This window comes from Chanodichthys erythropterus, chromosome 22, assembly GCF_024489055.1.
Source record: "Chanodichthys erythropterus isolate Z2021 chromosome 22, ASM2448905v1, whole genome shotgun sequence".
NCBI classification, from domain to species: Eukaryota; Metazoa; Chordata; class Actinopteri; order Cypriniformes; family Xenocyprididae; genus Chanodichthys; species Chanodichthys erythropterus.
In genome coordinates this window covers 29393402-29407889 of record NC_090242.1, presented here as the reverse complement: position 1 = coordinate 29407889, position 14488 = coordinate 29393402, and the positions used below count along the sequence as shown (strand labels likewise).

Here is a 14488-nt window from a genome sequence, read left to right as displayed (position 1 = left end):
TGCTATACTGTCCAAAAGAAGGAGGTCAACCTTGCTCCGGAAAGAAAGGCCCATCTTAGGTTCACGAAGACGGCAGATCTCAACTCCCTCTGACATATTCACATTAGAAGAAGAGCAGGTGGATTTTACTTGGAATAGATCCTACACTCGCTGAGTGAGAGAAGCAGGTGGTATCATAAGAGCATAGAATGGCAGTGCTAAACTTAATACCAAGAAGCACAGAACATGTTTAAAGAAAATGTTAGGTGCCCTCAGTTAGGAAACTGCAGTTGTGTGGAAATGAGCAAGAATAAGATTACAATAGATAAAGATTCAAAATGGAGATCTTGATAAATAAAAAGGACATGTACCGACTGGCCTTAATCATGTTGACGGCTTGGCCTATACTATTTAGATGCTATATTTAGCTATGCCATTTTCTTTGTACAAACTAATCACTTTGAGCAAGTTGGGTAACTCTCTGTGCACGACAATTTCTCCTCAATAGATATTGTACCACAGTAACGATCTATGGCACATTTTTGGACTCATTTTCTGAATTCAAAGCACTGTATTTAAAAGGAATCAATATTGCTTGTTAACTTGAGCATTAATCATGAAAAGGATGTATAGGAAAGAACACTTTTTTTTTTTAGTACACTTAGATTTGAAACATACAAAATGGATTAAAAGATAAAAATGACAAAACCAATATATACTAAAATTACTTTATTACAGTTGATTTATTTGTCCAGTAACCCCCTGCCAACAAAAGGAGTAATTACAAACAAAACATTACATTTGTCCCCTTAAGTGTTCATAATTTTTATATTTTTTAATTCACTTGTTGTAAGTGTTTTTGTTATGAATAGCCATAACAATTTTTGTAATCTCTCCAACATTCAGTTTTTCACAATCTATACATTTTAATACAGGTTATATATGGATTGCTATGGTAATGTTGAAGCAGGAAAAATGAGACAATGACCATCAAAAGAAAATGGTTGAAATACTGGTAAATGCACTGTACAGAGATGTACCACCTTCTTTGAATATTATTTATCCTGTTGTTTTCACACTTTTTCAAAGGCTCATTAAAACAAGGATGCTAAGAGATTTCAAAGAAATCTACTCTCATTTGACAGGGCACACTGCTCCCCTTTGGAAAATACTGCATGACCCCGTTTGCAAGAGTAAACTCAATGTCAAAAAGATCACATTTTGTCTATGGCTGTTCCTCTGGTCCAGTGATTCCATTAGAGTACTGAATGTTATTAGATGATTGGCATGTTATATATATATATTTCTCATGTTAATGTTACATTTGGCCCAAATCTTTAGAATTGGCGATGCATTGGCTCAGTTGCTTTAGTTAGACTGAGATGGGCAACTTCATGAAATCTGCAATCCCATGCATATACCAGAAGTGTACCAAAATAGTGTTTAGAATTGATAAATATTGTAGACAGCACTTTCTTTTCTTGGAAAAATGTTTTTGAAGCTCTTATGTAATAGGCATGATGGCAGTTGTAAATGTTTCTCTTTTTTCCCCCCGAAACAAAAAACCAAATGGCATTTATGTTTCAGAAGATGAACGTTCACTGTTGGTTCACAGATAACAGAACATGAGTACTGGCACAAGTGAATATGGTAACTGATACCTTTGAAAGCAAGGAGAGCAAGCAGCAAAGAGAGGACGATGGAAAAAATCCATATAAAGAGTGATATCCTCTGTGTAAATCTAACTGCGGGGAAAATAAAATCTTTTTTTGGCTTCGCTTGACACCTCTGAGAATATGCTGTGTATATATATATATTTATATATAATTTTTTTCTCTTTTTAAATAATCAATATTAGAAACCAAGTTATTTTTTATTTTATCTTCACATTCAAGCAATTAAATTTTAGTCTAGTTTTAACTTGGGTCTCTCTCTTGATTTCAATTTATTCATTTATTTAAAATTCTAAATATACAATATACACAAACGTTTTCCTATACATCTCACTTAAAGCGGTCTTCTGGCTGTATACCCTTCCACCATAATGTTTTATATGATATCTAACCTTGTTTTTCCATTGCATTTTTAATCACTTTTTTTTCTACATGCTGTGACAAGTGTTCGGTTGGAGGGTGGGCAGCAGTCACTGGAGCTCTGGGGTGGGTGTGGAAGAAACCAAGGCATTGCAGGGACGACAGCAGCGGCACCCACCCGCCCAGCAAAAACATTCAGCGGTCTCAAGCCTACCCAACCTAGACCTCCCCACCCCTAAAATCCACACAACACGCTCTTGTTAAACCCAGCCTGAGAAAGGGGAGGAGGGGGCACCCGAGGTCCAGGAGATCTGCTCGTATATGACTGTAGTGATCAACTAAGAGTAGAAAGGGATGGTAAAGTGCTTTTCTGTGATGTTAAGCTCAGTGAAAGAAGATGTGAATGTGACAGGCTATTCTCCTTTTGCATAGTTGCGATTGTTACCTTTGGCATCACTAAATCAAAAGACTAAAACGAACATTAATATACTTCAACAGCTTTTGCCATACTGTTATGCAGGAGTGGAGTTGTACCGTGCCAACATGCTTTAACGCTCATTTACATTCACATAGCAAAACCTGTTTAAAGGTGTCATTCTACAGATTCAGTTCAAGACACCCCCACTTTTCAAGACCCTTGAAGTACCTTCACATTAATATAGTCATTTTGCACACCTACCTTAAAACCACCAATGTCCTTTTGGCATATAGAAATGGAACAAATCTGTTACACTTGCTATCAGAGTTTTAAGCTTTGTTTTCAAAAAGCAAAATGGCATCCTGCTCTCCACACTGTTTCTAGTGGAGGGATGGCAATGCATGGCAAAAGTGTGATGGCAAAAAAAAAAAAAAAAAAAAATCACGATAATTCAATCAAAATAATACTCCTAGCATTTCACAGTATCTTTTCATAGTTAAAATTTGTTCTGGCACAAAAAGAGCATACTGTTTATTAACACATTAAAACATTAGTGCTTTATAAAAGACTACGCTAGACAAAAATCAAGTGCACTGTAAAGCTTGATTCTTTCACATTCTGCTATCCAACCTTTAAACCATATATATATATTTGCAATTGTTTTCCTATAATTTCTTTAGAAACATGAACTCCCACGCTTTGCAAAGAATCCAGCCGAAACAACCTGACCATGATAAAAACCCACTGCATAAAGACTTGCATACAATACACAGCATTCATTTATTCATTCTTACCATCACTAACATTCTCAATTCAAATCTAACACGCTCTAAAATGCACATCGCATCACTGCAAAAATGACTGTCATTCTGGATTCTAGCTGATTTAACTTGCCAGAACATTTAAGTGCCCTTTCTGGCTGACATTCTGTAACTGGAACTACAGTGAATGCATTTTGTGCTTGCCATGTGTATAAAATATATATTTTGAGGACTAGAAATAAAGGAATGGATGTTTTAAAAAAAAAAAAAAAAAAAAAGACCATGGTGCCCCTTTATCCCTTCCCCTATGGCATTTTGGGCCAAGACAAGTGTTGTGGGTGAGCAGCAGGGGATCTTACGTGTAGGACAGGTGCGAGCCATTGGAAATCTGAGAGGCGATGCTGGCACTCCTGCTCATCCCCTGCTCACTGCGGCCCCCTGTGGTGGCCCGCCGTACTGCCTGGGGACTGTTCCGTAGCCCACTACTTCCCCCACTTGAGCGCTGACTGCCTCCAGACCCGTGGTGTCCCCAGGGAGGCGGTCCCCCTGAAGACAGGCCGTGACCCCAGGGCTGTTGGATAGAGCCACCGTGGCTTGGGTGGTGGTGGTGACCGTGCTGGCTGCCACTATGTTGCCCTCCCCAGTGTGACCCCTGAGAGCCTGCACCATGCTGGGAGCCCCAGCTACTCTGGGCCCCTGGAAAGCTGTGGCTGTGGCCGTCGGACGGAGCCAGGCTGGAGAGCACCATGTTGCTGAAGCCCAGACGCATGCTTTCAGAGTCAAACGCCTCGATCTCCCGGGCCTGCTTCTCTAACAGACTGCGAATTCGTTCTGATCGCTCATTCTGCAGGGTTACCATCTCCTCTTCAATCTGACCAAAACCAAAATAGCATCAGGTAACACTTCAATGATGACATGACATTTTCCCAGCTGGTGCAGGGATAAATAAGGCTGGAATACACCACACAATGATTTTTGCAGTCTGGAGTGTGCCGAAAGTCAGAGCTTGTCTGAAAATTTTGGGCAGTCAGAGTTGAGAGACTGCACAGAAAATTGTGTATTGTATGATGGGCACAGACTGATTTTTTTTTAGCTTTACACAATGATTCCATCCCAAGTGTGCCGCACAAGTCCTGAAAGGTGAAGCCAAAGCGTCTCAATCGCCCCCAGGTGGTTGGTCCCAGTATGGGTCATAAACCCCACCCTCCTCTCCATCTAATGTAATGGGTCATGAGACAAACTAAACAATTAACCTTTTGAGTGGTACGTTCCCACATATGGGATTTAGAACGTTAGACGTCACAACTGCCAGAACTGTGCTTTCGTGCTTTGGCTGCAAGACGGACGCGCTCGGCGCTTGTCATATATCACAACTATGCAGTGTTTTCAGCCACATAATGTTTTTTTTTTTTTTAAGGTTTCAGACATTTAAATACACATAAGCACCAGTAAAACAATACCTTTAGAGTTTGTAAAATACACACTGATGTCAGACATCAATGGAAGCAGCAATAACAATCCAGTCAAATATAATTTGCCTATGTTAAAGTTTACTCTATTATTCTTTCAGTTCACCAGCCACTTACTTGCATGTATTTTGGGAGAAAATGATGAATTCACGTGCTGTAAATCCGACTGATAAGACTCTAAGATGGCGGCGCCCATCTCACGTTATAGATCAAGATAAAGATCATTTATAAAGGTTTTTAAATGACAAAACACATTCACACAGATTTGAGAATCGGAATCAGATAGTTGATGACATGGTAAGCAACGTTGTGAATATTTTAAATAAAGGGAAAAAAAATAATAGCGATACAACTGTCATACAGTGTTATTGTGGCTGCAGTGCGTTACGTGACAAGCATGACACGTTGCCAAAGAAACAATAAAGGCAGACATTCTAACGGTCACCTTAAAAAAAAAAAACTCACTCTGGGGGGTCAGCTAGAATATTTTAAACTCACACTTGAAAGGGTTAAATTACACTTCAAATAATTTATAATATAGTTTTTAATCATGCTGATGTAAGTTCAAATGTTCATTTTTTTAGTTATTTGATGCCATAAAAATGGGGGTGTGATGTCATGATTGACAGCTTATCTGAGCTTCACTACACTTCATGCTCACTACTGCGCAGACTCGGGTCCCGAGTTCAGTACTGACTCCGAATCAGCACAAGATAACAGCACCATATAAGAGTGTGGAAGTGAGTCATCCATATTTTTTTTACAGTCTATGTTCCATCCACTTGGAGGATATCAAACATCTTTGATAATTTGAAGCGAATTAAAACACATCGTTTTTATTTGACATGCATCTCCAAGCAACAACATACATGGTTCAGTGTAAGTTTGTTGTGGTTGGAACGACTTTAAAAAGTCTATTGGTGTGGGATCATCAGTCGGCTAAGTGTATGATGTCTAGCGTTCAGATTTTAAAAGTTATGTAGTGTATTCCAGCCTTTAGACAAAATACCGTTGTCAGTTGTTGACCCTCATGTCATTCTAAACCTGTATGCACTTTTCCGTGGAACATAAAAGTAGAAATTTGAGGAATCTACATTTTTTTTTTTAAATATTGTGTTCAGATTCAAAATTGCAAGGTCAACATCATTAATGTTCTTCCGCAAGTAGTAAGTGAATGTGTCTCTGGATATGAATTTAGGCTAACGTGTTCCTTAAAATTTTGTAAATGCTTCAGAACTTTCATTGTCCCAGGAAAAAAAAAGGGTAAATGACAGAACTTTCATTTTTGGGTGAACTATAGCTTTAATTCTTATTCTGGAATGTCAAAAACGTTCCCCCTGTTATTTCTGTTGTGTGCTGCTTGGATTTGTATCAGTTAACATACCTTCTGTTCAAGAAGAGCCCTCCTCAGCGAAACCCTCTGCTCCAGCTCTTTCCTCTCACGATCGTGCTGTGCGTCCGTCTGCATTTTGATCTTGCTCTGATAGGCATTTAGCAACTCCAGCTCCTGCTGCAGCTGCATCCTTAGCACCTGACATTCGGCCTCCTGTGCCTCGTCCAATCGCAGCTGAGGAGCAAGATGGGAGGTGGAGTTACATTTAGAACCAGTGCATAAAAGGCAAGAGATGCCACATTATCCACATTTAAATTAGGATAACATATTTTCGCCTCTTGCATTTCATAGGCCCACAACTAAATTCTGTGGACAAATTGCATCTGAAATTTGTGATTGGTTGAAATTCTTTGACGGCTTTACATAACATGGCAGGACTCACAGCTTGTGTGGAAAGCATGTCATTGATGGAATGGTCGTACTGCTCAGCAAGGATGGCTAATTTCCGTGTCTGCTCCTCCTTCAGCCTCTTCAGCACAGCCTTGTGGTCAGACTTGGGCGTGGTTTCCAGGAGGTGGTTGCGCAGGGCCTTATACTGCCGTGTCTGGATCTTACACGTGTCCTGGAACTGCTTCTTGATCTGCAGCTCTTTAGACTGATACAGATCAAAGAGGAGGAAAGGCTTACTCGCCCCACAAGACTAGTATGCACTATAAAAACAAGCATAGACTAAAAGGAAACACACCTTAAGGCTCTTGGGCTGTTGCCGGACCTCCATGACATGTTTGCGGCGCAGCTCTCGCTCTCTGCGTTTGTTGTATTCTAGCTGGTTGGTGAGCTCAGTCTGATGCTGTAAGCGGATCAGCTCTGTACGCATTTTCTGGATGGTGCCCAGCTGCCTCACCTCCAGCTCCTGCATGGACTCATGTTGGCGAAGCAGCATGGCGTGTTCCAGATCTTTCTGTGTTTGACGCTTATTAAGTTCCTGGATCAAGAAAACCTTGTGTCATTATATTTGCTTTCTTTGGACATAAAAAATGGCTTTTTAAAATCAAATTAAATCAAGGAAATAATGGCTAGATTAGTCAATTTTCAAAATAGTCATTGGTTACAGTCCTATTTAGGACAGTTATGTCATGAGGATAAGAAACGCTACCTCCCGGACGAGGTCTTGCTCTACATTGTGTTTTGCAATGAGGATTCGGCGTTTAAAGCGCCGACATTCCAGCTCCAGGTACTGGCGCTGTCGGCGGAGCAGGTTGGCTTCCTCCTCTGCCTGGTAGTGCTGAAAGTTCTCCTTCTGCTTCGACAACCACTCCTGCTTCTCCTTCTTAGGGGTGGACTGGTTCTCATTTAGCTCCTAAACAGTGTGGGAAACATCAATGGGAGGTTAGGCGGAAATACTTACAAATTAAAAATAAATATTTAGCTACTTATATTTATATATGAATATACAATTTATATTCACAATCTACTTGAATCTACGAAGTAACAATGTTCCCTCTAATCCTCTAGGATGCATATTGGAAATTGTCAAATGGCTGAACAATAGAGAAACATGACTTTTTAGTAGTGATTCTTAGAAATTATTTTTTTTACTGAAACCAAAATTGAAGTTTTAATTAACCCATAAACCAAAATTAAAAATAAAGTTAATTTAATAATCAAACAAATTTGTATATAAACATTTAAATTGCATATAAGGCAGTTCTATATTAGTCTTTTTAATAATGATATAATAATGTTTTCTCAATTTATTGAAATGTACATTTTCATGGAAGATTTATTTAAACATACATTAAATAATGAAGACAACATGTTAAAATATAGTATGTAATAGTAAAAATATAATATGTAATATAGCATGTACATTTAGCAAAATGTGCACTGACAGCCTATATGCACCATTAGTGAAGTACTAATTAAATGTCAATGTTTTGGTCAATGACTTTGGCCTCAAAACAGTTTCAGCCAAAAACAAAAATTAATTTTCAGTATTTTCAGATGCCGAAATTTCAGTGCATCTCTAATTTTCAGCTGTTTTGACCATGCCAAAATCTGGCTTTTTCACTTGTCTTGATTCATTTGCACTGTACATGCACAAAGATCAATCTAGGTGGAATTACGCCAAGATGAAAAACACAATTGGTGGATTCATAGGTGGGCAAAAAGCCATGCTTGAATATACCTGTACCTCTTTCAGTTGCTCCTTGCGTAGCTTATACTCTCGTTTCTGTGATTCCAGGAAGCTACTAAGCTCTTTCTTCTGCTGGGCTTGAATGTGCTGTTGGAATTTCTTCTCATCATTGGCAAATGACTTGGCCTTCAAGAAAACATCATGGGGAAAAAAAAAATTAACGAGCAGCGATGGCGGGCCCAAGCCCGGTGGCACCGCCACCCCGGTGGCTTCAGGGCAACTGTGCACAGCGGGCAATAGGCACTTAAAACGGTTAAACATCAAAGGACTATGTCAAATTCACTCCACATTTACTGCACTACAAGGTGCCGCTATAGAGCCCCTCCTCCCTGCCCATTTTCAAAGGATTACATGTGCCAAGTTTTAACATTATTCTGATGAATTTTGAAGCAAATCAGGTAAAAATAAGAGGGTGATCTCAATGTATGCTGAAAGTGACACATTTTCTGCTTCCAGTTGGTGGCGCTATGACTTTGAATCACAATACTCAAATCCATGTGATCAGCCTTGTACAACGAAGACTAAGCCAAAGTTTCATCAAAATCAATTAATGTATGCAGAAGTTATAACACTTTGTTTCCCTTTTCTTGCCATAAATTCGTTGCCTCGCCACGGCCAAACCGTTTGAGATATCCAAAATCCGTTTGCAATTAAACAAATTCAATGTTTTAGAAACAAGTTAAAAATAGCTTGTTGTAAATTGGATAAACCCTGTAGGAGTAGTAGTATAAAATTCATAGCCTGTTTTTTCAAAAAATTAACATTCAAACCAAAATAGCTGACTTCCTGTTGGTCGGAGCTAATGAATGTAAATTAGAAAATTGTCCGGCTTGATGAGAATAATATGTGTACCGAGTTTGGTGACTGTAGGAAAAACTAACCCCCCACTTTTGTCAAAAGGTGGCGCTACTGAGCCCCTCCACCACGCCCATTTCTATGGCTTTGTCCATGTCTACTGGTTGACAATATTGATGTGTGTGTCGAGTTTCATGCAATTTGAAGCATGTTAAGAGCCTCAAAAAACACTCAAGAATATTATTACAGTTTGACCTGTTGCCATGGCAACAATATTTCAAATATCAAAAATCCTGTCATAGGTCTACATCTGCTGTGTATTGACATTACACTGATGAAGTTTGAAGCAAATCAGGTAAAAATAAGAGGGTGATCTCAAAGCATTTTAAAAGTGATACACTTCTTGCTGCCATTTGGTGGCGCTATAACTTTGACTCACAATAGTTACATCCATGTGATCAGACTACTACAACCAACACACTCCTGAAGTTTCATAAACATCAATCAATGTATGCAGAAGTTATAACACATTTCCTGTTTCCTTTTTCTCGCCATAAATTCGTTGCCTCGCCACGGCCAAACCGTTTGAGATATCCAAAATCCGTTTGCAATTAAACAACTTCAATGTGTTAAAAAAAAAAGTTAAAAAAAAGCTTGGTGTAAATTGGATAAACCCTGTAGGAGTAGTAGTATAAAATTCATAGCCTGTTTTTTCAAAAAATTAACATTCAAACCAAAATAGCTGACTTCCTGTTGGTCGGAGCTAATGAATGTAAATTAGAAAATTGTCCGGCTTGATGAGAATAATATGTGTACCGAGTTTGGTGACTGTAGGAAAAAATAACCCCCCCACTTTTGTCAAAAGGTGGCGCTACTGAGCCCCTCCACCACGCCCATTTCTATGGCTTTGTCCATGTCTACTGGTTGACAATATTGATGTGTGTGTCGAGTTTCATGCAATTTGAAGCATGTTAAGAGCCTCAAAAACACTCAAGAATATTATTACAGTTTGACCTGTTGCCATGGCAACAATATTTCAAATATCAAAAATCCTGTCATAGGTCTACATCTGCTGTGTATTGACATTACACTGATGAAGTTTGAAGCAAATCAGGTAAAAATAAGAGGGTGATCTCAAAACATTTCAAAAAGTGATACACTTCCTGCTGCCAGTTGGTGGCGCTATAACTTTGACTCACAATAGTCACATCCATGTGATCAGACTCCTATAACGAACACACTCGTGAAGTTTCATAAAGATCAATATATGTATTAAGACGTTATAACACATTTCCTGTTTCCTTTTTCTCGCCATAAATTCGTTGCCTCGCCACGGCCAAACCGTTCGAGATATCAAAAATCCCCTGGCAATTTTTAATCATCAGTGTCTTGACTTCATGCTGACCGAGTTTGGTGGCGATCGGATTAATCGTCTAGGAGGAGTATATCAAATTCCAGAGCATGCGTTTTTCAAACAACCCTTAATAGCTGACTTCCTGTTGGCGTGGCGATTAACTTAGAGCGCGAAAGTTGTTCGGCCCGATGAGGTCTATATGTGTACCGAGTTTCATACTAATACGTGCAAGCATGTTTAATATATGGACCAAATTTTCAGACTTTTTTCAAGGGGGCGCTGTCGAGCCCCCCTGCCACGCCCGGGTACCAGCCTCTCCGGCGTCCTAATGGCCGCGGATTCCAATGTGTGTGCCAATTTTCAAGAGTTTTTGAGCATGTTAAGGCCCCCAAAAAGCCCCGGAAGACGGAAAAAAAATTAAAAAAAAAAAAAAATAAAATAATAATAATCCTTAGAAGAACAAGAGGGCCCTGCGCGAATTTTCGCTTGGGCCCTAAATATAAAAAATAGTCATGATGAAGCAGAAAAGGACTACTACAAAGTAGGAAGCACATAATTCTCTAGAATGTCATTTTTTGATGTAACAAGATTTGTCTTCACTGGAAGACTTGCAGTTAATCAGAAAGGGGTGTCATTTGGCCATGTTGTGCATGTGAAAGATATTATTACGTGGTTAAGTTACTGTTGGAATGGCATAAGAGGAAGAGGGGAATTCCCAGTTTCTGAGCATTTTTCAGGACTTCCGCATTACTTTCCGCATCTTTGTGATAGAAGCCACCCAGTGATTGTGCTTGGGTCTACACACAGATCATGTGACATGCCTCACGTGCACTTACATCTTTCTCAATGGCTGCTTGGTTTTTCTTCACAAGTCTCTCCATCTCAGTGGCAAAGCTGTTCCTCTGGGCCTCTAGCTCTTTGTCCAGTCTCAGCCTGTGTTCGTCCATCTCTGCTTTCAGTTTGTTCTCCAGGGCCATAAGGTGCTTCTGGTGCTGCCGTCTCATGCGCTTGTAACCGGACATCTGCTCCCTCAGCTCAGAGTCCTGCTCGTGTTCCTGCATCTGCCGTGTGACCTGAAAGGGGCAAGAGGAGGGACACAAGGAAATGGATGGAGAGGGAAGAGGAATAAAAATGATCATGGTTTAAGAAAAATTAAATCAATGTTGAACATTTCAAAAACCTAACCCTAACCCAAACCCTAATCCTAACCCCTGACTGGGAGTAAACAATAAAATCTTGTTATGTTTTACATTTTACATTGCCTATACTGGAAGCGACCAATGCCACGGTGTATCAATTATAAAATGAGAAATTTTAAATTGACAAATCCAATGTGGACACTGTAGGGTTGTGAAGCATTTCAGTACAGATCCGATTTGACTGGCTCACCAGCGAGGCTGTGCGGATGGTGGCAAAGTGCTCGCGGTTGCGATGGTGTTTTCGTTGCGGGGGCTGTGCAGGTGCCACCTGGGCTTCTGAGGGACGAGGATGCGTTTGAGGATGCGTTTCAGGACCCCCATGGTAAACTTCCTCTTCTTCCTGATGGACACAAAAACAGGAAAATGTATGTTCACAGTTACTTAGTATAAAGATTCTGAGTTATAAAGGAAGGCCTGAAAGTTTCTGTTATATTTTAGGAAGAGGTATGTGAACGTACAGGCTTCAGGTGTATGACTGAACTGTTAGACATAACAGTGTGGTCTTTCTCCAGATCGAGTTCACTTTTGTCATCAGCAGCATCAGGAAGGCTGTTCACTGAGCTGCTCTGAGAGCTCGCACTGATCGACATGCTGGGAATGGACTGATTACTGCCCACACTGCTCACTGTGCCAGTGCGACCAGCATTGTGCTCCGGCTCCTGAACACACACACACACAGAAAACAGCAGTTCAGAGCATAGCAGTAATATGTGCTCTGTAATTATAATAAGTAATAATGACCTGGTTTCACAGACAGGGCTTAGACTAAGCCAGGATTAGGCCTTAGTTCAATTAAGGAATTTAAGTAGCTTTTATAAACATATCCTAGAAAATATATCTTGAGGAAAAAACAATGGATACTTTCAGTTAAAACAGCTCAAACATGCGTTTTGGTCTAGGACTAGCTTAGGCCTTGTCTGTGAAACTTTTTACATACATACATACATACATACATACATACATACATACATATATATATATATATACACACAATTTTGATCAAAAAACAGAAAGATTATCATGTGCTTGAAAAGGAACCAAGAACATATGACCTTTTTCCAAAAGTGTCCCATTTTAAAAGGTACATTATGTAACTTTTTTTATTTAAATAATGAGTCAATTCATACATTTTTCTTCCAAAACATGTTTTTGTCTAACCCTGATTTTCTATGGTAAGCCTATTATAAATGTTTATATTTTACACCTGATGGTTTTCACTGGAAATTGTGTACACGCATAGCTCACCTGTCCATAAATAGAGAAAAGGGGCTACTTTGATGTATGGTGTGGGGGTGGCATAGGTTATCATAACCAGTGAGAAAGGCTGACATGGAGCAGTTAAATCTAAAACCTCCGGGGAGTCACCCATTTGAAAATAAATAAATAAACACTGGACAGAGGAGAGGCTGCTGGCAAAAAGAGTGCGCGACAGAGCTTTGTTATAAAACACGAATCAACACTGGCTTGGCTTTTCAGAGATGGCGAGACATTAAGGATTTGAAATGTTGAGATGACATTTTTATTACTCAACATGTGAGTAAGGTACTTAATTGAATAGTTAAATTGCCATATGTAGCTCTCTAACAGAGTTCATTGTAAAGCATTATCTATTGTGTAAGGTCATTTCCTTACTTCTTGTAGTGCTGTGCTAGTATTTATTTTCAAGGAAGTACCATGTCTATTAAAGGGTGAAGCTAATCAGCTTGAGATCCTTTCCATCTAAACTGGTTATATCTCTTAAGCCTAGTAGTGAATGTTTTATGAGCAGTATAAGCATATTCATCCACACAGTCACGCAGAGCTGAAGCACAACCAAAACAATGTTCTTCCACAAAATGCATGCAGTTTTGTTTTTTAACCGCTAAAGTGCCAAAAGTTACATAGTGCACCTTTAAATTTGATTTTTAACTTTTTGAACACTCTTTGAGTTTGGCTCAGACTTTTGAATTTATATATGAGCCAATTAATGTTAAAGTATTGGAACTAGGGAAGGTTCTGACCTCATCTCCCTCCTGGGTCTCAGTGGTCGGCCCATTGTGGGCCTCTTGAAATAGGATCTTCTTCATCTTGCGATATTGCAGGTTGTCCAGCTCTCGGACTGCATCTTTTGTCCGCAAAATTAAGTCCATCAGAACAGATTCTGGCCTCTCTCGCAGGACGAATGCATGCTATTGTTTTTGCAAAAAGAGTGTAGAAAATAAGGCAGTTAACTCTTAATTATTCAGGTGGATTATTAAGACTAACAAAAAAAAAAAAATAGTAATTCAATGCAAAGTAAACACCTGCAACAGATCCTCAGAGTGTGGTCTGTCTTGGGGGATTTTCTGAAGGCAAGAGTCAACAAAATTTCTAAAATAATCCGTCCTGAGGAAAGAGAACAACACAGCAGGTTAACTGACTAACACAGAAATCGCTCAGAAATATTTTTCATATTTAATATAAATCTTGATTATTCATGCTTTTGCTCTAAAATACTTAAAATGAGTCATTTAAAATGGCTTCTATCAGAGGAGCCTTCATTTCTACCAAACATACATTAGTTAAGTAGATTTAAAATTGTATAACTAAAAGAATACAAAAAGTTAGCATTTATATGCACCAATAAACAGTAATTGTTGCCTACATATACACTGCTAAAAAAAATTAAAGGAACACTTTGAAAACACATCGGATATCATTGAGGAAAAATATCATGCTGGCTATCTATACTGATATGGACTGGGTAATGTGTTAGGAACAAAAGCATGCCACAACATTTGATGGAAATGAAATTAACCTACAGAGGACTGAATTCAAAGACACCCCAAAAATCAAAGTGAAAAAATGATGCAGCAGGCTAGTCCATTTTGCTGAAATTTCATTGCAGCAACTCAAAATGGTACTCAGTAGTTTGTATGGCCCCTATGTCCTTGTATGCATGCCTGACAATGTTGGAGCATGCTCCTAATGA

At 39.2% G+C, this 14488-nt stretch overlaps 1 protein-coding gene across 4 annotated transcripts in view; it reads right to left on the bottom strand.

Annotated features, from left to right (window-relative positions):
* Positions 1-168: 168 nt before the first annotated feature.
* The window catches only part of taok1b (TAO kinase 1b), a 32159-nt gene continuing 17839 nt past the window's right edge, over positions 169-14488 (bottom strand). For 3 of the 4 annotated variants that reach the window (XM_067376656.1, XM_067376657.1, XM_067376658.1), the window contains exons 10-20: positions 13821-13902; positions 13539-13706; positions 11997-12197; positions 11729-11878; positions 11176-11412; positions 8182-8316; positions 7150-7353; positions 6739-6978; positions 6436-6648; positions 6045-6227; positions 169-4062 (exon numbers count right to left, since the gene is read on the bottom strand). In XM_067376656.1, the coding sequence (XP_067232757.1) occupies positions 3547-4062; positions 6045-6227; positions 6436-6648; positions 6739-6978; positions 7150-7353; positions 8182-8316; positions 11176-11412; positions 11729-11878; positions 11997-12197; positions 13539-13706; positions 13821-13902 (2329 nt within the window). In that variant the 3' untranslated portion in view covers positions 169-3546. The remainder of the gene's footprint in view (positions 4063-6044; positions 6228-6435; positions 6649-6738; positions 6979-7149; positions 7354-8181; positions 8317-11175; positions 11413-11728; positions 11879-11996; positions 12198-13538; positions 13707-13820; positions 13903-14488) is intronic. The other variant, XM_067376659.1, reaches the window with a different exon arrangement.